The sequence below is a fragment of the Petaurus breviceps genome, unplaced genomic scaffold, assembly GCF_028583685.1.
Source record: "Petaurus breviceps papuanus isolate PSGF00001 unplaced genomic scaffold, PetGlider_PUasm1.0 178, whole genome shotgun sequence".
NCBI lineage: Eukaryota > Metazoa > Chordata > Mammalia > Diprotodontia > Petauridae > Petaurus > Petaurus breviceps.
Genome location: NW_027185777.1, coordinates 16586981 through 16613363, shown reverse-complemented (window position 1 = coordinate 16613363; position 26383 = coordinate 16586981). Strand labels below are relative to the sequence as shown.

Here is a 26383-nt window from a genome sequence, read left to right as displayed (position 1 = left end):
CAAGGAGAATTTATAGAATCTCAGAGTTGAGAAGGACCTCAGCGATATTCTCATCTAGTTCCTATCTGAGGGTAGAAATTCCCACCATTATATCCCTGACAACATTTCCAGTGACAGGGAACCCATTTCCTTCCCCGGTAGCACATTTCTTTTTTGCACACCTCTCATATTTGGGAAGCTTTTCCCTCTGTAGAACATAACCGTTGGTCTTTGTTTTGCACTTCTCTCACACACACCCTTTTCACATGATAACCCTTCGATTAGTTTAAGATGCATACTCAAGATAATGTACAGAAGGCAACTGGGAAAATGCCCCATTATTGTGGTTATGACCATTGATAGAATTCTGCCAGTAGACTGAGACTACTTGGAAAGCTGATTCTGTGCCTTCTCACATTTTATCTGCTGGGCTAAGATGTTCATATACCACTAGGGAGAGAAACTCGCTGCTTGAGGCAGCCCTGTCTGATGCCTCCAAGGGCCTGCTCTCACGTCACTGACTGTTTGCAGACTGAAGACAGGGAGGGTAAGAGCGGGTCTAGGGTTCCTTTCTCCTACTCAAGTTCAGAGAAGCTCCTGTTCTTTGTCCAGTGTCAGGCAGGGAATAAGTCCCAGAATCTGATTCATCCAAATCTTACTATGCCTCCTTTCTCCTCTATACAATGTTTTCAAAAACCATGGTATCCTGCAAGATGTGAATAGGGTTTCTATGGGATAATGTATATGGTAGTGATACTCATGTGACAAATTCTCCATATGAAAATAGGCTTAACTTTCTGCATTTGAGGCCAAAATTCCCTCAGCTTTCTTTCATTTCAAAATTATTTTAAAATCTCAGGCATCCCTGACCAGCATTTTGTAGGTTCTGTCAATTTATTTCAAGCCCCAAAGGGTTCCAGAGAGAAAATGTAAAGGGTCACTTATTAGGTGTTTTAAAAATTGGGCATTTCCATGAAGTTGATATTTCAATCTGGCCTTTGCTTGTTTTATAGGATACTGGAGTCACTAGCAGGGACCTCATTAGCCGGAGGATAAAGGAATATAGTAGTCTGATGAGGTAAGATGCCCACCATCTGTTAGGGGTTTGGTATTTTGTTTTGTTTTTTGGTTGATTTGGAGGGGAGAGGGTGTGGAGAGAAAGCCAGTAACTGTTAGCTCTTTATTTTCTTCCTTCAGCAAAGCAGACCAGTTGCCAAAAACACCTCGCCAGACTCTCAGTATCAGGCAAACTTTGCTTGGTACTAAATCGGAACCAAAATTTCAGAGTCCACACTCTCCCAAAGAAGAGTCAGAAAGAAAACTCCTCAGTAAAGGTACATGCTTTTATAGGATAAATTTAACACATTCATTAAGACTACTTAGAATATTAAATTCTAAAAATGTTTTAACTTTAAAAATTCTTTGCTAAATATTGTTCTTATTAACCCTTAGTAGCTGGGTACACCTAGCTTGAAAGGGCCATAGACCTGGGGTTACTTTTCCGTTCAGACTTAGGCTCAGTTAATATATATATATTATACATGTACATATATATGTACATGTGTGTGTATGTATGTGTGTGTATATGTACATGTATATGCATGTACGTATATTACAAAAATAAAAAAGCAAGCAAAATGTATTCCTTAAAATTGCAAGTACAAGAACTTAAGCCTGGATGATGGTAAGCAATTACCATGACATACACATAAATTAGATGGGTTATCCTAGTACTTAAAGAGGCCCACTTTGGAATTGAGTTCATTTCAGGCTCCATCTTTTCTTCTTCACAAGACTCACTACTACCGGCACTAATAATTTAAATATCCCTTTAATAAAATCTCACTAAGACCAGTCAGCATGGTCATGTCATCTGGAATAGAAATCTGAAAGCCCCCAGGCATATTATCCAGCCCTTTATTTTTCTGTTTAGATATAAGAATGAGAGGCAGCATAGAAGAGCAGGTAGACAGTTGACCTCAGAATCAGAAAATACCTGAACTCAAATCTCTCCTCTGGCACATATGGATTGTGGCTCTTAACCTCTGAGCCCCTGTGGTTGCAGAGCAGGAATCTGTATTTCTAGCATGAGCTCCATCTGCTGATAATATCACACATCTGGTTCAAAGAAAAAAGAGATCAGACTGTCAGTATGTGTACTCACACATACATGCATGCATGAATATGTGTGTAGATGTATTAGTATAAATAGAGGAGCATTAGAAACTTAAACATGTTGGAGTATAAGATCATGGATCTAGAATATTTAAAGAATCCTTCTCTGTGTCTCTAGCACAGTTACCTTATTTACACTAGATACTTTGAACATTTGTGGAATTTTTTTCATTGAAAAATTCAGCATAGTATTCATTGTAAAGGCATGAAAAAAACTTAGTGCACTTTCAAATATATGGAAGAAGGTCTTTTTCATTTGGTAATAAAAGATGAGATGGATTAGGATGACCTTCAGCATTGTTAGTTGGTGCATCTTTTAAAAAAAATTAAAGGGATTCCATTTAAGCCAAAGCAGTCCATGTATTTGAATTATGATTGAAACATTTTTGTTTCCTCTCTTTTCTCCCAAATATATCACCTCCTTGTTTTCAATAATAACCAAAGATGACACCAGTCCTCCAAAAGACAAAGGCACCTGGAGAAAAGGCATTCCAAACATCATGAGGAAAACCTTTGAGAAAAAGCCAACTGCTGTAGGAACCTTTGGTGTCAGACTGGATGACTGCCCCCCAGCTCATACCAATCGGGTAGGAGACAAAAGCTCTGCTTGTACCCCAGTAGTCCAAGACATCTGTAATCTCATCAGTGTGGGTGCTCGCCTCCAGTGATACAGAGAACAATCTGTGACATGGAAAATCATGTCTTTCCATAAATTCGCCCCTGGAAGGGGTGTGTGCACACATGCCAGGGCCCTTCCTTTCATTTCTTTGACATTTTGTAGGTACCCCCAGATATACAAGGTATCCACTGGTGATGCCTTGCCCTCACTGCAGTGACCAAGTCATCTTTTTTTTGTGCGGGTCGTGTTTTCTTCCATGACATTTTTCACTTGTGCACAATTTCTGTTTTGTGATGTGTAGCCTACTTGTGCCCAGCAGACACTTCTCTATTGACCTTTGGATGTGCCTTGAATTCTTCAGAGATTTGTTGTGATCTATAAATTGCAGCCATATATCGCCAGTCTCTCAGCACGTGTCTAAATGCCTGCTATGTGCCAGGTACTGAGTCTACCTCTGGGGGTGCAAAGGTAAAAGAGAAAAACAGTCTGTGCCCTCACAGAACTTCCAGTCTAACAGGGAGAACAGCTTGCTTTGGGTAGCTGTGTACAGAACAGATACACAGTAACCAGAACATGGTAGGAAGCCCTAGCTGCTAAAGGGACCAGGAGCGTCCTCATGCTGGAGGAAGTTGTTCCTTGAGCAGAATCTTGAAGCAAAGAACGCTCAGCTACATTTTTTCTCTTATCATTTGAGGAGTTCCCTCCATATTTTTTGCTAGCTATCTGTGCCTGCTCAATCTGTGTGTCTATATCTTCTCCAGAGTTCTCCACCCAAAATGCTAGAGGCCTTTTCTCACTTTCTCCCAGCAACACAAGGCTACTAGGAAAGTGCTCTGGCCCTCTCTGTCTTCCCTCCCTCTCATTCCCAGAAATCAGCCCATTTTCTCTTTCTGCCGTTAAGCTTCCAAAGAAGGATGATGATATCTGGGTGGTAGACACCTTGTAAAAGAGCCTGTGAGACAGCATTTTGCTTTAATGAGTCAAGTGCTTTTTCATAATTAATAAGCATTGTTTCCATTCATTTGGAGATGGGCTCCATTGTCAGATACCATTTATGAAAATCCTCTTGTTCCCTGCCTTTTATCATAGTGAGAATCTGTCCACACCTTTGATGTCATCTTATCCTTTATCAGACACCTTGTACATCACACTTAGCATCCTTAGAAGTTGATATCATCTCCAGGAATATCCTCTATTAATTATAGTTGTCCTCGTAGGACTGCTTTTCCTTTCTTTGTCCTCATTACCACCATTCCTACTTCTGTATCTTGGAGATTGTGATGTTAAGGTTCAAGCGGGGTGATCCCAGGGTCCTCGATGGATAAAAATTTGTTGTAATGTTTTTGCTAATCATGTTCATTTTTGTATGTTTGTATCCTTCTTTCCATTTTCATCCCAGTATGCTCTTGGGATGATGTTGCTTGAGAGCTTTCTTTAAACAGGATTTACTTTCTATTGACTCTCCTTTTTTTATGAAACAAAACTGCTAATACTCATCTGTCATCCATCTTTTTTTTATTTTACAAGTGAGTCTATACTCTCACTTGATGTTGCCTTTTCCAAAGGCAATCCAGCCTACTCTGCTTCTTGTTAAATTCTGGGATTAACTCAGTGTCCTTTTAGCATATCTAAGACAAAATACTGATAGACTGTTTTTGCAGGTTGACCATCCAAATGCATGTTACAGTCTACCAGTAGACACTCTACCCCTTTGACTTACTTTTTCCTGTGTGGAATATTAGATCTATTCTTTTTTTCTTTGAGAAAGTAGAGATCTCACCTAGGAGCTTCTGCAGAAAGTCATGGAAAGTCTGGTCTGCTCAGCGTTACCTTTGGACAAGAGCACCTGGGGGATCTCCCCATCACTTTCACCAAATTCTTGTCTTCCACTGGGGCGTTGCGTTTTACGCCCCTCATGACAATGCTGGACTCTTCTAGCAAGCATACATCTGTCTGTTTGATGCTTCCCTTGAAATTACTAATCGTAAATTGAAGTTACCTTTGTTCAGTCTTTCGAGGAATCCTATATGATTTTTATGCAGATGAGGGAAACAACATTAGAGGAGATAGTTTGTCAGATGCTTTTTATTGTTGTTGTTTGTCCTTTGTACTCAAAGAAGACTAATGTTGGTGTCAAGGTACAGTGTATTCAGCTGTGGTTCATCAGTCCAATATGGGTTTGGAAGGTCCTACCACATGCTCTGTTCATGAACTAATTGCCTGACTTGTAGCATTCTTTGCTCAGCCAGAATGTACTCAGTCATTTGACAGTAATAATAACAAACATATATTTGGTACTTTAAGATTTACAATAACAGCCCTGTGAAAAAGATGTTCCAGTTATCATTAGACCTGTTTCATGGAAACTGAGTTTCCCAAAGTTAAGTAACTTGCCCACAATTCTCACAACTAATGAATGTTGAAGGCAGGATTCTGAACTTGAGTCTTCCAGACTCCCACATGCAGTACTCTGTTAGATAACTACCCACCCCCCATATCTTCATTCATTTTGGATTATTGCTTCCCTGATATTCATTTCCATCCAAGCATTCCAAATATGTTTAACTTGGTTACAACTGAACGCACTATTGTCTTGATTCTTCAAAGGACCTAAATAACAAATCTTTTTATTTTTGAGAAATAGATTTTATGTAGAGATAAATAATAGCTTAATAAGACCATTTGAGGCCTGTAATACTTAGAATTGTCTCTTTTTATTTTGTAGTATATTCCACTAATAGTTGACATATGCTGCAAATTAGTTGAAGAAAGAGGACTTGAATATACAGGTATTTACAGAGTTCCTGGAAATAATGCTGCTATCTCAAGTATGCAAGAAGAACTCAACAAAGGAATGGCTGATATTGACATACAGGATGATGTAAGTTAATTCATTTTCATTGATCTGAATGTTTCAGAATGTTATGGTGACTATAACATATTACATATTTCCATTTTGAATATCTAGAAATGGCGAGACTTGAATGTGATTAGTAGTTTACTGAAATCATTCTTCAGAAAACTCCCTGAGCCTCTCTTCACTAATGGTAAGTTATCTTCTGTAAAACCAGTTTAACTTTCCTACCACTCAGTTTTAATTTCAAAGAAAATTAAGCTGAAAGAAGAGTCATATGGTACTAAACTGGGATATATTTTATTTTTCTTTTTGGTAAATTCGTGAAAACAAGTTTACATACAGATCCATACAAAACAAATTTATATACAAATTATAGAAATACAAATCTGTATACAAATTATTTACATTTAACCAAATTACATTGTTGTGTCCCTCCTTATTTCTGACACTTAGAATCTTTAAACGTGGAGTATACGTTACTTATATTTACACATTTTAAATAAATCAACAAATCCTTTTGAGCATGTGCACACACATATTGCTGTGCATACAGAGATAAGAAGATTTTGTCGATGTTGGGGACAAGAAAAAGAGGCATGGTCAAGGCAGAGTTCCTGCTTTCATGGAACTTTTAAAAGCACTCTAAATTACTTTAACATCATTTTCATTAACATTGAAGTCATTTTGGAGGCCTACATTTTAAACCTACTTAAGACCCACTCTTTTTCTCTAAATAAATCCCTATCATTTTGGTAACAATGCAGAAAATATCATTTGAGCGAAAAAAATGTCTTTCTGTTGCCAGATAAATATGCAGACTTTATTGAAGCAAATCGAAAAGAAGACCCCTTAGAGCGTCTAAAAACATTAAAAAGACTGGTGAGTATCATTAGTCAGTTTGGGGATTACAGCAGAGAGCTTTACAGGTTTTAAATCCATCACTAAAATGATATTTTTACAGATTCATGATTTGCCTGAACATCATTATGAAACCCTTAAGTTTCTCTCTGCTCATCTGAAGACTGTAGCAGAAAATTCGGAAAAAAACAAGGTAGGTAAATAAAGGATTCAAAAAATATTCTTCAACATTAATCAAAACTTTGTACTTTATGCAACAGAATCAGAAGTACCCTTTTAATGAAAAGGAACAAGTACAGATTTGTTTGCCTGGCTTAATCACTAATTAGGTCCCCAGATGCAGAAGTAGTAGAAGGAAAGGGCACAGATGTAGACAAGTTCTTGATTGTTCAGATACTTGTCTTCTGAAAGCACTCGATGCTCTTACCAAAATGGCCTGCTTCCCACTCCTTAGATATGTCACCTTGCCTTCACACAGGTCATAAGTTGCAGAGTCACTGTGATAGGAGTGGGAAAGATTCACAGAAATGGATTACTTTGAACCTTTAAAATCATAGTCATTGGAAGAGTTTCTAATACAGGGAGTGCTGGATATACACTATGCCCCTGTTTATGTAGGGCCCTTCAAATTTTGGGTTTTTTTTTTTCTGCCTCTGGTATCTCCCTGGGAGGAAAAAAAACCCCCAAAACTCTTGGCTTCTCCCAGCACTTCTTTTCCCTTTTTTTCTTGGCTGGCCTACCCTTGATGTGCTTCTTTTTCATTTAGTAATATACATTGAAGCATTTTACATATTGCATGCTTGAAAATTTCTTTATGGTTAGAGGACTTGATTTGCTCTTTTATATTATACCAGATAATAGTAATGTGGGTCCACTTAAATTGAACAGTATAGTTAAATGAAAAACTTAGGTATAAGTCCAAGTTCTACTGATTACTAACTGGTATGTGACCTTAAGCTTTAAGATCTGAGTTTCCTACTCTTAAAAAATGAGCTAGATGATCTTCTGATTCTAAATCCTGCCATCTCCTCCTTTGCTTCAGAGTTCTAGTCTCTGATGAAGAGGTGATCCTTCCCTTTAAAGCCAGTCCTCCCCCTCTCTTCCCTCTTAAAAGGAAAAAAAATCTTTCCTTGCCCCTAGCATCTCTCAAAAACTATTGGCATTTTATCTTTTCTCCCTTTCATAAGCAAACTCCTAGAAAAAGCTGTCTACATTCAAGGCCTCTGCCCTTCCTCTTAGCCACAATCCAGAGTTACAGATAATCTGTTTGCCAAGCTAAGAGACCTCTTCCTAGTCATCATTCTTCCTTTAAGTCTCAACTAGAATCCTTTCCTCATCTTCCTTCATAGTGTTAGGGTCTTCCCTCATTCCCATGTACGTTATATTTTGAGGGCTTTATCTGGTGTCTGCAGTCCAGTGGCTGACACATAGAAAGCACTCAACAGATACTTGTCCTTGATCTCTGCAGCATTTGAAACTTTACCATCCTCTGCTTGTGGAGATTCTCTCCTCTCTAGATTTTCCTCATCATCTCCCATGGTGTTAAGTGACTACATATCTATGCAGAGGACTCCCACATCTATAATGTCCAGCCCTGGGCACTCTCCTGAGATCCAGGTCCCCCATCCTGAACTGCCTTGTGAACATTTCAGACCATCTTTGGCTGACAGCCATCTTACCCTCAGTATTAGATACTCAGAATTTACCTTCCCCCACAACTTCCAGATGTCCCTATTTTTATTGAGACAACCACCATCCTTCAGGTACCCAGAATCACAATCTCAAAAGCCACACCAACTTTTGTTCTACCTTGTCCCCTCATCCAATCAGTTACCAAATATAATGCCTTCACAACATCTCCTACGTGCATCTCCTTATTTCTGACCTGGACTTATTGCAGTAGTATTGTATATAGTCTCCCTCATTTCAAATCCACACAGCTTTGAAAATGATTTTCCTAAAATACAGGTAGAACCATGTCACTCTTCTGTTTAAAAAGCTCTTGTAACTTGTCTATAGGAAAAAAAAGCAAAAACTCCCTTTATTTTGTATCTAAAGCCCTTCGCAACCTGGTTCAAGCTTCTCTTTCCCAGTCTTGCCTTTCAAGCACTCAACACTAGCCAAATTGCCCTCCTTCCTCCCTGCCTTTGCACAGGTCATACCACGCCTGAAATGCACTCCTACCTCACCTCTACTCTTAGCATCCCTAGCTTCCTTCTAAGCTCAGCTTAACCAGTATGTCATTCATGTGACCTTTCCTGAGCTACCATCCAATTACCATGCATTTACTCCATGGACATATCGTATAGACTTAATGTATACACTGCTGTTATGCCCAATAGAATCTAAGCTCCTTGAGGGCAGGGACTTCTCTGGCCCCTATCATACCATCTGCAACATAATAAGGGTTTAATAAACATTTGATGATAAAATTGATCTGAATTACCCAATTCTGTTCTGGTTTCAAGAGTTGCTTTTTTCACGGGACTGTTCCTTGAACAACAGATGAAGTAAAATCAAATAACCATTATTCAAGCACCAGTTAATTTCAGAACAATGTATCTTTACATCGTTATAAGATACCAAGAAAATGCACCCAAAGTCCATGTCCTTGAAACCCTGATAATCAAATTGGAGGTACCCAGCCCGGATGCAAAGACTTAGAAATATTTACAAAACAGTGTGTTAGTGCAGTTAAAATAGTACCAAGTATATATTTGCAGAAGGCACTCAGATTTAAGACTATTCATATTAATGCCTAGGATTCCTGAAAGGTGTGTTTTAGACCGAATTTTTTTAAAAGGTGAAGGATATGAAATGGATAAGAATTGGCATAGCAGATAAGGAGAAATGACAAAGTGAGAAGACACAAGCTGGGGGTGAAGGTGCAAATATGGAATCACCAGCCAATTGGGCTTACTAACCTGGTATTTTTCTTTAAGACAACTTTCAGAAACTTGAAAGTTTGTTTTTGGAAATTTAAGCCTCTTTGAATATTAATCATATCACTTTTGTGCCAGAAAACTTCTGATATTTTTATTTTATTTTATTTTTTTTTGCTTTTTGGAGGGCAGGTGGGGTTAAGTAACTTGCCCAAGGTTACACGGCTAGTTTTTGTGTGGGTGTTAAGTATCTGAGGCCGGAACCGAACTCAGGTCCTCTTGACTATGGAACCGGCGCTTTACTGATTGCGCCACCTAACCGCCCCAATTCTGATATTTTTAGATAACATGATGCCATCTTTTCCCTCTCTACCCTGTCCCATCTTTTTTTTTTTCAGATGGAACCAAGAAATCTAGCCATCGTTTTTGGTCCAACCCTTGTGAGAACATCAGAAGATAACATGACACATATGGTGACTCACATGCCTGACCAGTACAAAATTGTAGAAACCCTTATCCAACACGTAAGTGGGCGGTTAAGACTTTTCTAAAAGGAAAAGGCTCTTTGAATGGAAGACAGTTTCGATTGAAATTCTTTCTCCGTTTTGTTAACACAGATCTTTTTTTCCTCTATCCTATCCTCCATACTAATGATAATTGGGAGGGTTTTCTCATCTTTTTTTATTTTAAATTTTTAGCATGACTGGTTTTTCACAGAAGAAGGTGCAGAAGAGCCTCTTGTAAGTTCCTTTAGTTCCTTTTTACTTTTGTATTTGTGGTTGGTTATTTTGATTTGGACACACAGTCCCGAGTTTTCAGCAGTGTGATCATAGTCTACCATTTGCCACTATTAACTCTGCATTTCAGAAGTTGGTTTCTTGCTTCTGAATTTCTGTTTGTAATGAAAATACCAGCAGCTAACGATGTGGTACTAGGTTTTGTTGTTGTTTAAAGATAAAGCAACATGGAAAATTAAAGTACGTGGGGAAAACAGTATTCTTGGGTCAGTGGGCTTTTCTGAATGTTGTTAAAAATATAACAGAACAACTTTGAAGAAATGTTGAAGGGATCTTTGTTTGTTAACCATAGACAACAGTTCAGGAGGAAACCACTGTAGAATGTCAGCCAGTGCCAAACATAGATCATTTACTGACCAACATTGGAAGGACGGGCGTATCTCCTGGAGATGTATCAGGTAACTTTGCCTGGGCAGTGTTAATCTGTAGGCTAGAAAAACCTCCTGGCTTGTATTATAAGGGTAGAGCAAATAAATCATAAGTAATAATTCACTATGATTTTTCTTTTTCTCCTTGTTTTTTCTTTCCACTAATAAATTGATTCTCCTTTTTCTGATTGATCTTGAGTATCTTACAGTGATTATAATGCCATTGGCAGTGCATGGAGTTGGAATGCTTGTTGACAAGTCTGTCAGATTTGGACGTATGAGGGGAAATGAGCATGCATAGCCCTGTTTTCTTTATTCACAGTTATCCATGTTATTGTCATCACAAGGTAAAACAGATAAATGCTACTGAATATGTGGTTGCTGTGATGGCAGAAAGTGTGACATGGTAAAAATCACTCTGATACCCAAAGCTAGCAATGTCTTTTAAAATAACAAAGTGAAATATTTAGAATGGCACTAGTTTAACATATCTATGTAATGTCTCTAGTAAAAACTGGTCTTTTACAAGTTAATTTTCTCCTGTTTCTCAGCTGCTCCCCTAGCTCTTGGTGAAGCTCTAGTTTTCTAGACTCTTTTGATGAACAATATTTCCCTGCTGTACTGTTGCACTAACTGAGCGTGTTGTCTCCAAGTCTTCTCCCTCTGTCTCTAATTCTGGTTCTAGTACTAAAAGGGGTTTCAGCACTTTCTGACACAGGCAAATCTATACTGGTGTTGCACAACAGGCGAAACGGGAGGCGTCTATCCCGCGGTCATGTCACTAGTGGACGCTGTGGTGTCCCTGATGGACAGCTGGACCTGTAGGAAGAAGGAGGACTGTTGCCCACACTGTAGCTGCCTTGTCTGCAGAAATCCCCCATTCTTGTAAATGCCAAAATAGTTGATCTGTGCTGTAAATTTTCTTTTAAGAGTATTTTAAACAGATCAATGCTACTTTCTTAAAGTTTTTCTGCTGTTTCTTGTTATTTCTGAAAGCAGACCCTGAGGAGAAATAGCATGGTATGATCTACCAGTTTTTTAAGTCATAAAGCATTTAGCCATGTGTCAAAAAAAGAGGTGTGGCATGGGGCTCAGCTCCTTTAATTTTGAAAATTAATCTTCCCAAAGTTGAAAAATAAAATTTCAGAATCAGCATGATCTTGAATGGTGCTAGCCCCTTCCTACCCTCTTTATAATTGTATAATATGAGTTTTTGCCAGACAGTAAAATGATGGTCTCCATTTTTCCATTTCATGATAGCACTTGTGATAGAAATAATTACTCAACTGGTAGCAGTTTAATATATAGCTAGTCAAAAGGAACCCTGGCTGCATTAATATGAAGTATAAGACTGGGGTCAAAAACACAATATTCAACATTTTCCAATGTAAAGTCATATGACCTGAAATCAAGGTTATCCTAAGAACTTTTGCTTCCTTAATTATACCACATATAATGCTATTCTTTTGAAAGGAGTTAAGTTTAACGGTCTGACAAAAATAAACCCAAATACACTTGAGTGTCTCAGTCTGTAGCTAGGACAAATCCATAGTCCTAATGTGCTGCATTGTGTATCAGTTCAAATACAGGATATGGTACACAGTACAATTTTTAAGAGGTCTTTAAGCTTCTTTATTGCTAGACTTTCATATTTGGAGAGATTAATAAACACTAGTATTTCTGTTTTTATTGAGAACAGGGCTCCTTTGCCATTCCTATCATTGAGCTGGTTCTGCCTACAATTCACAGCATCCTTTCATGGCGGTGGCTTTCTGTGGTGCAGCTTGCATCTTTGTGAGCTCTGACTATCCACTGTGTTCTATGGTTTTGTTTGGGTTTTGCTTTCACATTTTGTTCTGTGCCTGTCTCTTCCATAAGTTTTGCATCGTTTGTGGAAAGAACTTTAAAGTATGGCCAAAACTGACCAAATTTTATTTAACTTTACACAGATTCAGCTACTAGTGACTCAGCAAAATCTAAGGTAAATTCTTTTACTGCCTTGAAAAGTACTTTGAAACTTGTTTTGGGATGGGTTAATAAACGTTCAGAGATTCAGTTCAATAATCCATTTAGAGAACCCCTATCTACTTATGTCCAAGTCCCTTTCGTTATATTCCTTGTCTCATACCTGATGGAGATACAAAGTCAAGTAGTCTCAGGACAGAATAGTGATATAGCCTGGCACATTCTCATCCAAAGAACCTTAGTGGTTGAGGGCACAGTACTAGGAGGTCATAGCCTGGCTCTGCCATTTGACCATTGTGAACCTCATACCCTTGAAAAGGTTTTCCTCAAGCAGCTTTGGCCAGTTTAAACTGCCATATTCTTTCTCTTCTTTCCATTGCTATGAGATTTACTCCAAAATTGTACAGCAGTTCTTAGCTTTTTCTGTGTCTTGGATCCCTTTGGCAGTCTGAGCGAATTTATGAATCCCTCTTCAGAACAGTGTTGGTTAAGTATATAAAGTAAAATACATATTACAAAGGAAAACAATTCTATTGAAATAGAGCCATTAACACATTTTTCTAAACAACACAAGTTCATTGACCCCAGGTTAAGAACTAAGCTGACTTCCTCACAAATGCTTCCTAGTCCCTAGAATTTGGTTTCTAGCCATACTATTCTTTTTTTAAGCAGTTGGGGTTAAGTAACTTGCTCAAGGTTACACGGCCAGTTTTTGTGTGTGTGTGGGGGAGTGTTAAGTATCTGAGGCCGGAACCAACCCTGGGTCCTCCTGACTCCAGGGCCAGCGCTCTTACTCACTGTGCCACCTAGCCACCCCTACCCCTACTACTCTTAAGACACCATGTTACATTACTCTAGTTAGGAAATTCAGTATTTCCTACCCCAGAGTACCAACTTTACCCCCTGCCTCCATCAGTGTTTTAGCTTTCCGATTTTAGGCAAATAAGTCACTCTCTCCAAATCTTTTTCCTCCTCTGTAAAATGTGAATTATCATATCTGTAATATCTGCCTTGTTGTGAAGCTTAAATGAAATCATAGAGGTGAAGAGCTTTGCTAAATAAATAGCTAATAAATGTCATCTACCACTACTTTATTACTATTAGGAATAGCTTCCCATCTCCAGATCCATCCAGTGATTTCCTGTTAACCTGCAAAATGAAACCCAGACTTCTTAGCTCTCCACAATCTAGCCTTGCACAGAGTAGGTGATGAATAATGCAATTAAGCCACCATTTTAAAAAAAGAACCTTCTATGAGGGCCTTAAAAAACGAATAAGGCAATCAGTTCTTGCCTTTGAGGAACCTATAACTTAAAAAGATCTAAAATGTACAAATTAGAAAGTGCAACAAAAGTGAAATGATCAAGAATAAAAGATATTTCATTCAGCATATGGTCTTAAAATATTGGCACATGAATTTTCTTCTGGTTAAATAGAAAATATTAATAAAAATCTGTAAACAGTAGCAGTGTGACCAAGGGCAGTCTAGATATAAAGGTTATGCTTTGAATGCTTACTTAGAAGTTACCTTTAATAAAAGTCCTATTTGGCAGTCCTAATGGAAGACTTGTCCTTCATGGAAGTGCTTATACTCACTGTAGCTTGTCTAATAAATACTAACAGCCTCTCCACAATTTTAAAGTTAAAGAACACTCTGCCCTAAAATCTTGACTTAGACAACAGTGAGTTCTTGCTGACTAAGACTTCCAAGTGGATATACTTGTATAAAATGATGGTTTGGGTTTTGGTTTCGGATTTGTCAGTTCAAATGCCAAGGATAATTCTTTGAGATATTAGGTCCTGGAATTAAGGGATGTGGTAAAGAGTTTAGAAAGATCCCCAGGGGGAAAAAGAGAAACAGACCAAACTATGACATTTTCTCCACAATAGGGTACAGAAAGGCTGTTGGTATTCCTGTCCTTTAGAAAGTTTGAGAGGGGAATAGAAAAAAAAAACCTCCAGAGAGATGAAGGTGGCTGCACATCTTTCTAAGTTTTGCCTTTATCTCTCTTTCTTCCCTAGGGCTCTTGGGGATCCGGAAAGGATCAGTACAGCAGGGAACTGCTTGTATCCTCCATCTTTGCAGCAGCCAGTCGCAAGAGGAAAAAGACAAAAGAGAAAGCGCAGCCCAGCAGCTCAGAGGATGAGCTGGATAATGTCTTTTTCAAGAAAGAAATTGCAGAACGACCTCCCGGTGATCCTGGTAGTAAAGAGGACAGCAGAGGAGAGTCAAAAAGAGAAAATGACCCACTGAGAAAGCAGAGGACTAGTATGTCTAAAGATGCTAGCAGTAAGAAAGACTCGCACGTGAGGAAAGAGGAAAAGCTGGCACCAAGGAAAGAGAGCGTGGTGTCTGGAGAGCCCTCGCTGCCTGCCAGCTCGAAACACACCAAGTCACCCACTCTCGGCTTCCGTTTGGCCGTGCTTAAAGAAGGCCCCCAGACACCCTCTCGGCTCCCAGACACGGCTTCTGGCCCTGCTGCTCTACTCAGCACTCCCTCCCCGCCAACCCTGGTGAGATTCCCTGCGAAAAAGTCTCTCAGTCCAGAAACAAAATGCAGTGAGTTTCTGGTCAACGCCAGTTCCACCTCCTCAGACTTCTCAGCCACCCCCTCCTCTGCCTGCCTGACCAGCCTTGAGGTCAGCAGGCTCAGCCCAGAGGTGCAGTCAGTGGCCGAGAGCAAGGGCGATGAGGCTGATGATGAGCAGAGTGAATTGATCAGTGAAGGGCGGCCTGTGGAAACAGACAGTGAGAATGATTTCCCGGTTTTTGCCACGGGTTTTCTTTCAGAGAAGTTCTTTCGGGGGAAAATCCAAGAAATGGTAAAGACAGGTCGTAGAAACTCAGAAGGAAGTGAATTAAGTTGTACTGAGGAGGGAAGCTTAACACCAAGTTTAGACAGCCGGAGACAACCATTTAGTTCACATAAGCTGATTGAATGTGATACCCTCTCCAGAAAAAAGTCCGCTCGGTTCAAGTCAGAGAGTGACGGTGTAGGTGACACCAAGAATGAGAAAGAATCATCCTCTGAAACTAAAGTGTTTGACATGAAGAAGAAAGGAAAGTCAACAGGTAATTTGCTGGCACCAACCAGAAGTGAATCAGAAAAACATGAACCCACTTGGAGAATTAAAATAACTGACCGGCTAAAATTGAGGCTCAAAGCATCTGCAGATGACATGTTTGGGGTGGGAAGTCAGAAAAATAGCTCTGCAGAGAATGCCAAAAGGAAAAACATCAGAAGACGACACACCCTCGGAGGGCAAAGGGATTTTGGAGAAATCAGTGTTTTAAATGCTTGGAAGGGTTCAGAACAGAGTGGAGAAAGAGAGTCTGAACTTTCTGCTGTGACTCGATTGAAACCCAAATGCCCAGCCCAAGACCTCTCCATTTCAGACTGGCTCGCACGAGAACGTTTACGTACTAGCACGTCTGACCTGAGCACAGGAGAACCTGGAGAGCACAGACTGGAGAACACTAGTATAACAGAAATCTATAAAACAGGCGGCGGCAGCTCCCCTAGCACCTTAACCTTGACCAACAGACCCCTTCTTTCCATACCACCCCAGTCACCTGAACAAGTAAATGGCGAAAGCTTCCAGAATGTCAACCAAAACGATTGTCCTTTACCTGTTGCCAATCCTCAAAAACCATCCCTAACCCCAGGAACTAAATCACAGTTTCATCAGTGTCTCTGAACTGGAGGGATGCATCTACTACAGCAACTCAAAAGCTACTGTTACATGTTCCAATAACTCTGTAAATATTTTTCTGTACTAGAATCGTTATTATGCAGCCTTCATTTTGGGCTGGTTTCATCAATGTGCACTGTGGAATGTCTTCACTGTGCATTTCTATGGCCAGAAGAACATAAAGTTAAGAAAATATATATATATATATTTTAAAAGTATATTGGATGGTTGCATACAAATAAGGTATTTGTTGCAACATGCTATGTAGTCTACACAAGGTTTATGACCAGAAATTGATGAGTAAAACATCTGGCATTAGTATGCAGCAAATTTGTTCTTTTGGTTTAGTCACTAACAAAAAGTGCCTCATCATAACAATTCATTGGGTTTGTTAGGGTGCCATATTGTTATGTTAAATTAGACATAAAAAATTAAATTAGACTGTTAAGTTAGAAAACTTAAAATGAACAGATGAAAGCATTCTATTGGTGATGTTTCATTACATCTTGCCGATTTTAACACAGGTGGATACAGAGTTTCCATTCCTTAGGCATTCCAGTTGGATCTCTGAGTTTTATATTCAAACTTTTAATACAGTTTTGGAGTTTTGTGTGACTTGAATTTTTAATCTTTCTGTAAAATAAGTAACTTAAATGAACATATTATATGTGTATCTTTTCTTCAGATACCAGATTTGTTATAAATGTTGTAACATAGGCGTGTAGATAGTGGATCCTGGATGGAACTGGCTTCTTTTATGAAGAATATAATTCTGCATGAAGACTTAATGAATCCAAACCTGTGTCATGCCTGTGTGCATACCCAATTAAACACTGGAAATAAAATTGTTTTGGTGAACTTTTTGCATGGCTTAATATTCTAAGGAGTCATTTTAAAAGGTCACTTATAAATTATAGCAGCATCCACCTATGGTAAATGGTAGCTAACCCTGGCTTAGGGGGGGGAAACCAGAACAATTATCTTTATAATGTAGAAGGAAGATACTTTTTCTCATCCCTCTTTGCCATTATCTGGGGTCTCTCAATCTAGTATTTACATAGTCAGACATACTGGTACCTGCCACAGTCCTCCACACACCCCTTTTACCACTCCAAATATAAAAGAAGCAGTTTTTTCCTCTGTAGAGTAGCTGTATTTAGAGCAATTTATTAAAGTTTGAATTTTGTTTCGTATGATATCACATGAATGCTCCTAGTAATTTCACCTACTTTTGTTTCTATGTAGATAATCCAGAGGATAATACACTTCGTAATCTGGGTCTCAGTTCTTCATCTGCCAAAGGTTCCTTCCAGCCTCTAGCTGAGATCTGGGAATTTTTTTTAAAAAAATATTTGGATAACTGTACTTTAATACAACTAGTTTCCTTCATAATGTTATGCATTTCATTTTACATATTTAAAAATAATATTTTTAAGAAAGGGTCCATAGTAGGCTTCACCAGACTGCTGCCAGAGAAGAGGTTAAGAACCCATGTTCTAGATCTAGTATCTTGTGACCTGAACCCAAAGGAGAAGAGAGCCACAAAAAAAATTTGTCCACCCAAGACTAACTCAGAACTGAAAGCTTGCCTTCTTAAATGAACAAATCTTTTTTTATTTTATGAATAAAGAATGTTAACCAAATTTCAGGAGAAATGTTTAATAAGGAAAACTATTTTACTGTGTTCTTTACTTAATAAACACTGAGATATAGATATAACCAATAGCTAATAAATTTAGTTCATCATACATGTAGATTTTTTTCTGCATGTTACCTTATGAAAAATAAGAAAATCCTAAGAAACTGAGCCAATACCACAAATTTAGTTTTTAAAAACAATCTCCCAAACTCCCCATGATATGTATGCTAAGTCTAATAGTCCAATTTCCTGTCCCAGAGGTGAGAGACCTTTTCATCTTTTTTTTTTTTTCATAAAAAGACCAAAAACCATTTGAAGTAGTCTTCATCAGGAAGATTATCACAAATGTTAAGCGTGATATGTAAATGTGTGTGATTCAGTATGCAGAGAGACACATATACCCACATGTATATATACATACACATATTTGTATATATACATGTATGTGGTGGCATAGGAAAAAACAACTGCATTTTCTCTGCAAGAATATATATGTACAAAAATAAATTCATGTCCTTTTATATTTACTTAAAAAAAAAATGAAACACTCATTGTACCTGTTTGTTTGTTGTAAACTGACAATCTGTTCACCCACAACTAATTGTGCTTTTGAGTACTTACCTTTAATCATATCTATTCACATTGAAATTAACAATAGCTATTGAGGAAATGCATGTAAAATATATTTGCTGTTTTACAATATTCATAATACAGGAATTTCACAGAGACCTATTTTTTCACCAATTTGTTAGTGAATTTAATTTTTTCTCATAGATTAATATGTCTAACAGATATGCCTGTTACCTTGCTTTTTTTTTAATTAGTAGGCTATAACTAGCTGCCAAAGAAATCTAGTCATTGAAATATAAAACTTGATAGCTATGCATTGATTCCTAGTGATCAAGTTATTTGTGTTTTTCTTTGAATAATATGAGTCATCAAAGCAAGTTTGAATTTTGAATTTTGAAATGCCATTTTCCTGCTAAACATTTGCCAAAAGTAGGAAGCCCAGTACCTGACAGACCTCCCACATTAATTTCTTATCTATAAAACTACTTCATTTGATGAACTTTGTCTAGAGCATTCAGTTGGTTGGAGAACAGGAACAGATAGTAAATTAGGAATTTGTATACACTGTTTTATGTCTATGAAATGTTCTACAAGGAATCACTCGTATATTCTGCCCTTGAAAGGGCAACAACAAAGCAATTCCTCACATTTTTATAGAAAGAATTGACTTTCACATATGCTTTGGTTACCTTCCTCCTTCATAGTGAAACCCTTAAGAGTTTCAGGAGGTGCTCTAACCCTCCAAGGCAAGGTAAACAAGTATTGACTTTGTTAGTCCAACATGATCTTTTCAGTCTTAATTATAGTGTTAGCAGCTGGCATTTATATAGCAATTACTCTGTTCTAGGCACTGTGCTCAGTGCTTTACAAATATCACCTCATTTGTCCCCCACAGCAACCCTGCAAGACAAGTGCTATTATTATCCCCCATTTTACAGATGAAGAAACTGAGGCAAGCAGATCGTAACTTGCCTCTGGTCACCTCATTCAAAAGTTCCTGAGGACGGTTTTGAACTTGGGTGTTCCTGACTCCTGGGTCAGCACTGTACCACTATATACAAAAAGAAAGCTGTTTTATAGTACAGCACAAACAGAACGAGGCATAACTATCAGTACAAAGTAAAGATCTAAGTATAGGAAGGTCAGCAGACCTTGGACTCCATGGGGTGAATTTGGACCACAAAGCAGTCCCTCACATTTTTATAGAAAGAATTGGGCTATGGACTGATGCCATTGTAGTCCCTAAAGGGTTGTTTGGTCAGTGTAACCTGATGGTGTTGACTTCTTTTCCTAGAGCTTGTAGATTAAACGGTAGGAAAGAGCAGCTGTGTATGACTGTGGATCACAGGTGGTGTTCCCAGACACAAGTAAAACTTTGTAGCACTTGGAATATGACAGCATCTTTGTCAAATGGAATTAGCTAGTCTTGCCTCATCCAGGGAAGAAATGAAGGATCATTGGCTCTTGTTAAAATCAATATACATTTATTATTTACCTACTATGTGATGGGGAAAAGTGCTAGATTTAAGCCCCAGTAAGTTCTGGATTTAAATCCTGCCTCTCACCGGTTCTTTGTGACCCTGCACATGTCCCTAAACATCGGGCCTCAACTTATTCATCTATAAAAGGAGGGAGTTGGACTCAGTTGCCTTTAAGGTCCCTGCAAGCACTAAATCTATGAGCCGTGAGCTGTAATAATAAAGACTAGTGACAAACAGCCCTACCCTGAAAGAGCTTTTGTTGTACTTGGCTGAAAGGGCATGGGGGGAGAGAGGGCACGGCTAGGTGGCACAGTGAATAGAGCACTGGCCCTGGAGTCAGGAGGACCTGAGTTCAAATTTGGCCTTAGACACTTAGCACTTAGTAGCCGTGTGACCTTGGGCAAGTCACTTAACCCAAATTGCCCTGCCTTCCTCCCTCCAAAAAGCAAAAAATAAAAAAAAAGGCATGGGGGAAGGGGAATGTCATAAATACAGAAAAGTAATTTGGAAAACAGAACATCCCAAATTTAAGGAATCAGGAAAGTCCTGAAAGGCAGAGTCAAAGAACGGAGACGGCAAAAACAGAGACACCAAAGCAGAAGATGATGTGTGATATACATAAACATAGCTCGTTTGGCTATGACGTAACATGGATGGGAGGAAGCCATGTTGGGTCCGAAAAGACAAGGCAGAGCCAGATTGTGAAGGACTTTGAATAGCAACAAGCATTCCTATTTTATCCTAGAGGTAATGTGGAGCTACTTAAGCTGCTGAGGATCCCCACTCCTTTTTACCTTTTTGATGGGAGCAGTATCCTAACCCTTCCTTTACATAAGTTAGTGATGAGCTCAAGTAAATAATTTGGGCAGTCAGGCAACTTCTTGGTTGCTTTAGTGCAAAGCAGCAATGGGTGGTTTCAGGTACACTGGTTCTCAGCTGATGGAAAACAGAAGCAACTCAAGTCAAAGGAATTGTCCTCAGCTGAATCAATTCTAAATGTCCTCAAATGCTTGTTGAATATACCCCGGCTATAGCTAAGTAAATCTCCTTTTTATTAATTGAAGGACCTATTAGTGTCACTTAACTGCGGAGGACCTGGGTCAGGCTCATCCCAGAACACTTCCTAACCTCACTTGTCACTTATTCACGCTTTAGTGTTCTTTTAAAAATTTACAATATTAGAAGGAAAATTCCCTGTGGCTGTTTATCCCTAGAAGAACGAGTGAGAAGTGTAGAATTGCACTATTTGCATTTCAACAAATCAAGGTATCTTCAGAAAGATAATGTGAGAACAGCCTTAACCTATGTTAAGGAGGAAAGAAAATCTATTCCTGATGTGTAACTGAAGTTTCAGTGTTTCTTTGTTTTCTTTAGGATCTTTGGGAATTTAATGTAAGTAAAAGCAACTCAACCTGCTTCTCCAATCCAGCCTCAGGAAAAATCCAGGAGCAGTTAATCTTCCTCAGCTACTACATAACAGTAAGGATCCTGCTGTCTAACGCAGGCTTCTCAGTGGGCTGCCCAAGAAGGGGAGCAGCCTGGGTGGAGAGATCTGGGGAAAGAAAATGGGCTATGTTCACCTTGGAGCTTTTCTACCAAAGCCCCCAGTTGCTTAGGAAGCACAATAAAGCAAGCCTGACCAACCACTGTAAAGGTATGATTGGGTTTTGTTTCCACAGAAATTATATGAAAACATGAGTTGAAGTCACACTGGTGGCTGTCAGAGACAAAACTGCTTGTAGGGGGCAGGGAGGGATGTTGGCCACTCGGAAATCAACGTTATCCATTACTTTTTTTTTTTGTTCTGAGAAGGCCTTTTCCTGTGTATCAAAAGAACTGCCATCACAAAGAACGAAGCCGTGGACGCTGACCCCAGGACCGGACTCCTCTTAGATAATGGGACTTTTGTCATTGATATCCTGGGTTAGAATCTTCAAATTGCTTTTGTCGATTCTCTTAGCAATTGAGGAAAATCCTTTCTCATGTTATCTGATGCAGACAAAAGGGGAGGGGACTAAAAGCATTTTTGGCCTTTCCTTTAGTTAAGTATGACAAAAAATGAAGATGAGAAGGGGAAGGGGGGTTGAAATGTGGAAATCAGAAGATGTAATCAAGGGATGGGCTTTAGTGAACCCTGGAATGCTGACCAGTGGAATTCAAGTGAGAAATTCAAATCTGGATGAATTATGAAAAGGCTTTTGTAACTATCTTAACATGAGCTTGGGCCTAGGATGGGAACCTTTTAAACAAGGGGCTAAAGGCCAAGTCACTTGTCAGAAATGACACACAAAAAAAATATTTTTTTCTAAATTCACTCATGGCCAGGTGGAATTCTTGATAAGATGGTTATTTTTAACAACCATCCAGTTCAGGACATTATGAAGCAAGAGAAAACTTAGGGCAGACTAACTAAGGAAGAATCCAAGTGGATAATGAATGAGATGATTTTGATGGCAAGAATCAACAGAGTGCTTCAGATGGTTGTGTTCAGCATCACTGGCTACAGGGAGAGGGATATGTTTCTAGTCTAGATCATCACTTTTCCTTATCTCAAAAGAGTCATCATAAAACTAGGTGAACAGCCAAGAGGGTGGAGTATCAGGAAGCAGTACACCTGAGGTCTTCCTTATAACGACTGTACACATATCTAGAAAATATAACAGACTGAGTCCTGGTTGGGAAATCCAAGAGAAAAAAAATCGTTTTTATTTTCTATCCCAGGTCAGCTTTGGGAGACAGGTCTGTGGACACTGGAGACTGGGTGTAGTCAGGAGGGCCTGAGCTGAGACTTGTAGCACAAGGACTGAATAAAGGTCTGCTAGTGGTGATGCACCAAGGCAAAAAGAGGTCCCAAACCCACGTGTGTGCCCACTGGCAGCTTTGTCTCTCACTAGCCAGTGTTGGATTACAGTCCAGTGTGGCACTAAGGAGAGGACACAGGTCTAGGATGAACAATAGTCAGAAGACCCTAGGCTGTATATTGAAGGCGGAGCAAGTTTGAAACCAAGTAAAGGCTGTATGGCTCTGACTCTGGAAGCAGAGTAGGAATATCCGTTCTAGCACTCAGGCCAACCCGAAGCCTGTAATGGAATTATCAGGACAGGAATTCCAGGCCAAAGAGGTGCCTACAATTCTGTCACTCAGTCTGAGATTTCCAGCTAGCTAATAGTGGCTGGACCCAGCAATAGTCTACTGTAACTCCAGCCAGGAGAAGGCTTACGGTTGTGTTGCCCAGACCCAAACCTAGTTCAGTAACTTGCAGAGGTCTGACCAGAGAGACAACAATTGGACTTTGCCCTGGATCGGACCACATGGGAAAGAATGAAAGCTTACAGGTTTCACAGTCTGAGCTATCCCTGAGATCCTGAAATAACGATCTTTACCCCCAAGAAGCAGGACCAGCCCAAACACACTCTCCAGAAGTGAGCAGAGCCCAGACCTTACATCAAGCATGAAGTCAAGAGGTAGGTTGAACAATGAGCAAACCAAAAACAAAAAAACCCCCACCATTGTCATTACCATAATCATCGTAACTAACATTTATATATTTAGTATGTATTAGGCGCTGTGCTAGGTGCTATACAATTATTTCATTTGATCTTCCCAACAATTCTAGGAGGTGCTATTTATTATCCCCATTTTACAGAGGAGGAAACTGAGATAGAGCTTAAGTGACTTACCTAGGGTCATACAGCTAGTAAGTATCTGAGGTCAGATTTGAACTTGGGTCCTCAGGGATACTCAAAACACAAACCCAGACAGACAAAGAATGACTCCATATCTATAAGCAAAGCCTCAAATAAAAACACAACTAGAGTCCAAATTCAGCTAGAAGATCTAACAAAAATTTTAAAAGGACTGGGAAGATGATTGAAATGATTTTATTAGTGAAATGAGAATTCTAGAAGAAAAAAATTGAAAAATCAGAGCTAGGGAAGAAAGAATTGGAAAGAGAATAGTTTGATAAAAGAACTTTACCCAAGGAGCAGGCTCTCTCTGAAAATTAGAATGGACCAAATAGAATTAATGACTCTATGAAACAACAAAAAATATCAACACTAAGTCAAAAGACTAGTGAAAAATATTTAAAAATAACGTATCTCAGAAAAAACTATTGACTTGAGAGTCAGATTGAGGAAAGATAATTTAAGAATCACTAGATTACCTAAAACCATAACCAAAAAAAAAAAAGTGGACATCATTTCAAGAAATCCTAGGAACATTATAGGCAAAATTCAGAGCTTCCAGATTAAAAAGTACTATAGACAACATGAAATAATGTAAGTACTAAGAAGTCACAGGATCGCAAAGATTTAGCAGCAAGTTTGGAATACAGTATTTCAGAAGGCAAAAGATAAAGGCTTACGATCAAGAAAATAACCAGCAAAACTGAGTATAATCTTAGATAGGGGGAAAGTGGATCTTTAATGAAATAGAGGATTTCTAGGCATTCCTGATGAAAATTGAGGAGAAAATTTGATATGCAAACACAGTAGACAAAAGAAGCATTAACAAGCAAATAGGAACAAGCAATCATAAGGGACTAAATAAGGATAAACTGTTACATTCTAATATGGAGAGATGATACATGTGACCCCTCAGAATCAGAAGTCATAGAGGCAGCCAGATGGCACAGTGGATAGAGCACTAGGTCTGAAGTCAGGAAGATCTGAGTTCAAATCATGCCTTAGACTCTGGGCAAGCATTTAACCTTGATCTGCCTCAGTTCCCTCAACTATAGAATGGGGAAAACACTCACCTTCCCAGGTGGCTGTGACAATCAAATAAGATATTTGTAAAGCATTTAGCACAGAACCTGGCACATTACAATGCTATACAACTTTTATTATTATTATTGTGTTGGTTTTTTTACCATTAAGAAGTGTCTGTTTTAGGGGTGGCCAGGTGGCCCAGTAAGTAAGAGCACTGGCTCCAATGTTGGGATGACCTGGGGATCGAATCCGGGCTCCGACACTTAGCACCACACCCAGAAATAACTAACCTTGTAACCTTGAGCAAGTTACTTAACCCCGATTGCTCATTAAAAAAAAAAGTGTCTGTTTTGATGATCTTAAAAGGAAGAAAAGGGAGGGGGAAAGGAATACATTCAGGAGGAAGGAGGGGAAGAATAGGATAACTCATCTCAGATAAGTAGAAAATTTCAAATGGGTGAAAGGACTGGGAAAATGTACAATGCCTGAACTTCACTTGCATTTTAAATGATCAAATAATGGAAGAATTCACAGGTGCAGCAATACATTTCAGCAGGAAAAAGTGAAGGGGTATATTAAAGGATAATTAGCCCAAAGAAAAACAAACTCAACTAAGGAGACCAGATTGATAAAAAGGACTAAAAAGGAAATAAAGGATAAGACGCTATAGTTGGGTTCTAAGTGAGAAGGCCAGAGGAACAGAAGGAGATTCCAGCAAACCTAAAGGGCATCCTTCTCTCACTACTTTCTTCTTTATGAAGAGGGAATAGGTAGTGAGAAAGTAAAAGAGAGTAGAATGGAAATAATTATGATAACTGTGAATGTGAATGGAATTAACACCCATGAAATGTTAGACAATAGCAGAATGAACTAGAAAACAATCTTACCAATATGTTGTTTAAAAGAAACACACAACACAAAGATTGACAAAGCTAAAATAAGAGTCTGGAACAAAATCTATTATGCTTAAGGTAACGTAAAAAAGAAGTGGGGGTAGCAATCAAGATCTCAGATAAGTCAACAGTAGAAAATAAATTTTATTAAAAGAGATGACCAGGGAAACTATAGTATTCTGAAAGATACTTTAAATGAATGAATGTTAACCCTAAACATATATGCACCAAATGGCACATCTGAATACTTCAAAGTTAAGTGAATTACAGAGGAAAATATGTTAAAGTTACATTAGTTGGGGACCCTCAATGTACTTCTTAGGCTTAGATAAATCTAACCAAAAAAACTAAACAAGAAAGAAGCTAAAAACCTGAGAAGAATTCTAGAAATATTAGATGTAATAGATCCCCTTAGATTACTGAATGGGAATAAAAGGGAATATGAGTCTTTCTTGGTTGTGTAAGACCCTTACAACCATGAGAAGATTAAAATCCCACAAATGCACAAAAATTAAACAGTTTTTAAGGATCACAATGCACATAAAAAATAGTCCATAAAGAGCCACTGAAGAAATGATTCAAGATTATTTGGAGACTAAATAATCCTTAAGGATGGGTGAATCAATGAACAAATCATAGAAACAATAATTTCATCAAATATCATGACAATGAGATAACATACCAAAACTTGGGGACTGTAGCCAAATCAGTCTTTTGGGGAAAATTTATATCTCTAAATACTCATTGATGAAAGAGAAAGAAATGATCAGTCAATTGGGCATGCAAACTAAAAAGAAATTATAAAATTAGCAAATTAAAAATGCACAATTAAATACTAAGATAGAAAATCCTGAAAATTAAAGAGTAAACTAAATTGAAAGTAAGAAAGAAAACT

At 38.6% G+C, this 26383-nt stretch overlaps 1 protein-coding gene across 5 annotated transcripts in view; it reads left to right on the top strand.

Moving 5' to 3' along the window:
• The window catches only part of ARHGAP21 (Rho GTPase activating protein 21), a 144047-nt gene extending 125487 nt beyond the window's left edge, over nucleotides 1-18560 (top strand). For all 5 annotated transcript variants that reach the window (XM_069086316.1, XM_069086320.1, XM_069086322.1 and 2 more), the window contains 12 exons: nucleotides 993-1057; nucleotides 1177-1313; nucleotides 2599-2741; nucleotides 5499-5654; nucleotides 5742-5820; nucleotides 6436-6509; nucleotides 6592-6681; nucleotides 9769-9894; nucleotides 10069-10110; nucleotides 10460-10565; nucleotides 12485-12516; nucleotides 14523-18560. In XM_069086316.1, coding sequence (XP_068942417.1) covers nucleotides 993-1057; nucleotides 1177-1313; nucleotides 2599-2741; nucleotides 5499-5654; nucleotides 5742-5820; nucleotides 6436-6509; nucleotides 6592-6681; nucleotides 9769-9894; nucleotides 10069-10110; nucleotides 10460-10565; nucleotides 12485-12516; nucleotides 14523-16199 — 2727 coding nt within the window. In that variant the 3' untranslated portion in view covers nucleotides 16200-18560. The remainder of the gene's footprint in view (nucleotides 1-992; nucleotides 1058-1176; nucleotides 1314-2598; nucleotides 2742-5498; nucleotides 5655-5741; nucleotides 5821-6435; nucleotides 6510-6591; nucleotides 6682-9768; nucleotides 9895-10068; nucleotides 10111-10459; nucleotides 10566-12484; nucleotides 12517-14522) is intronic.
• The last annotated feature ends 7823 nt before the right edge of the window (nucleotides 18561-26383 follow it).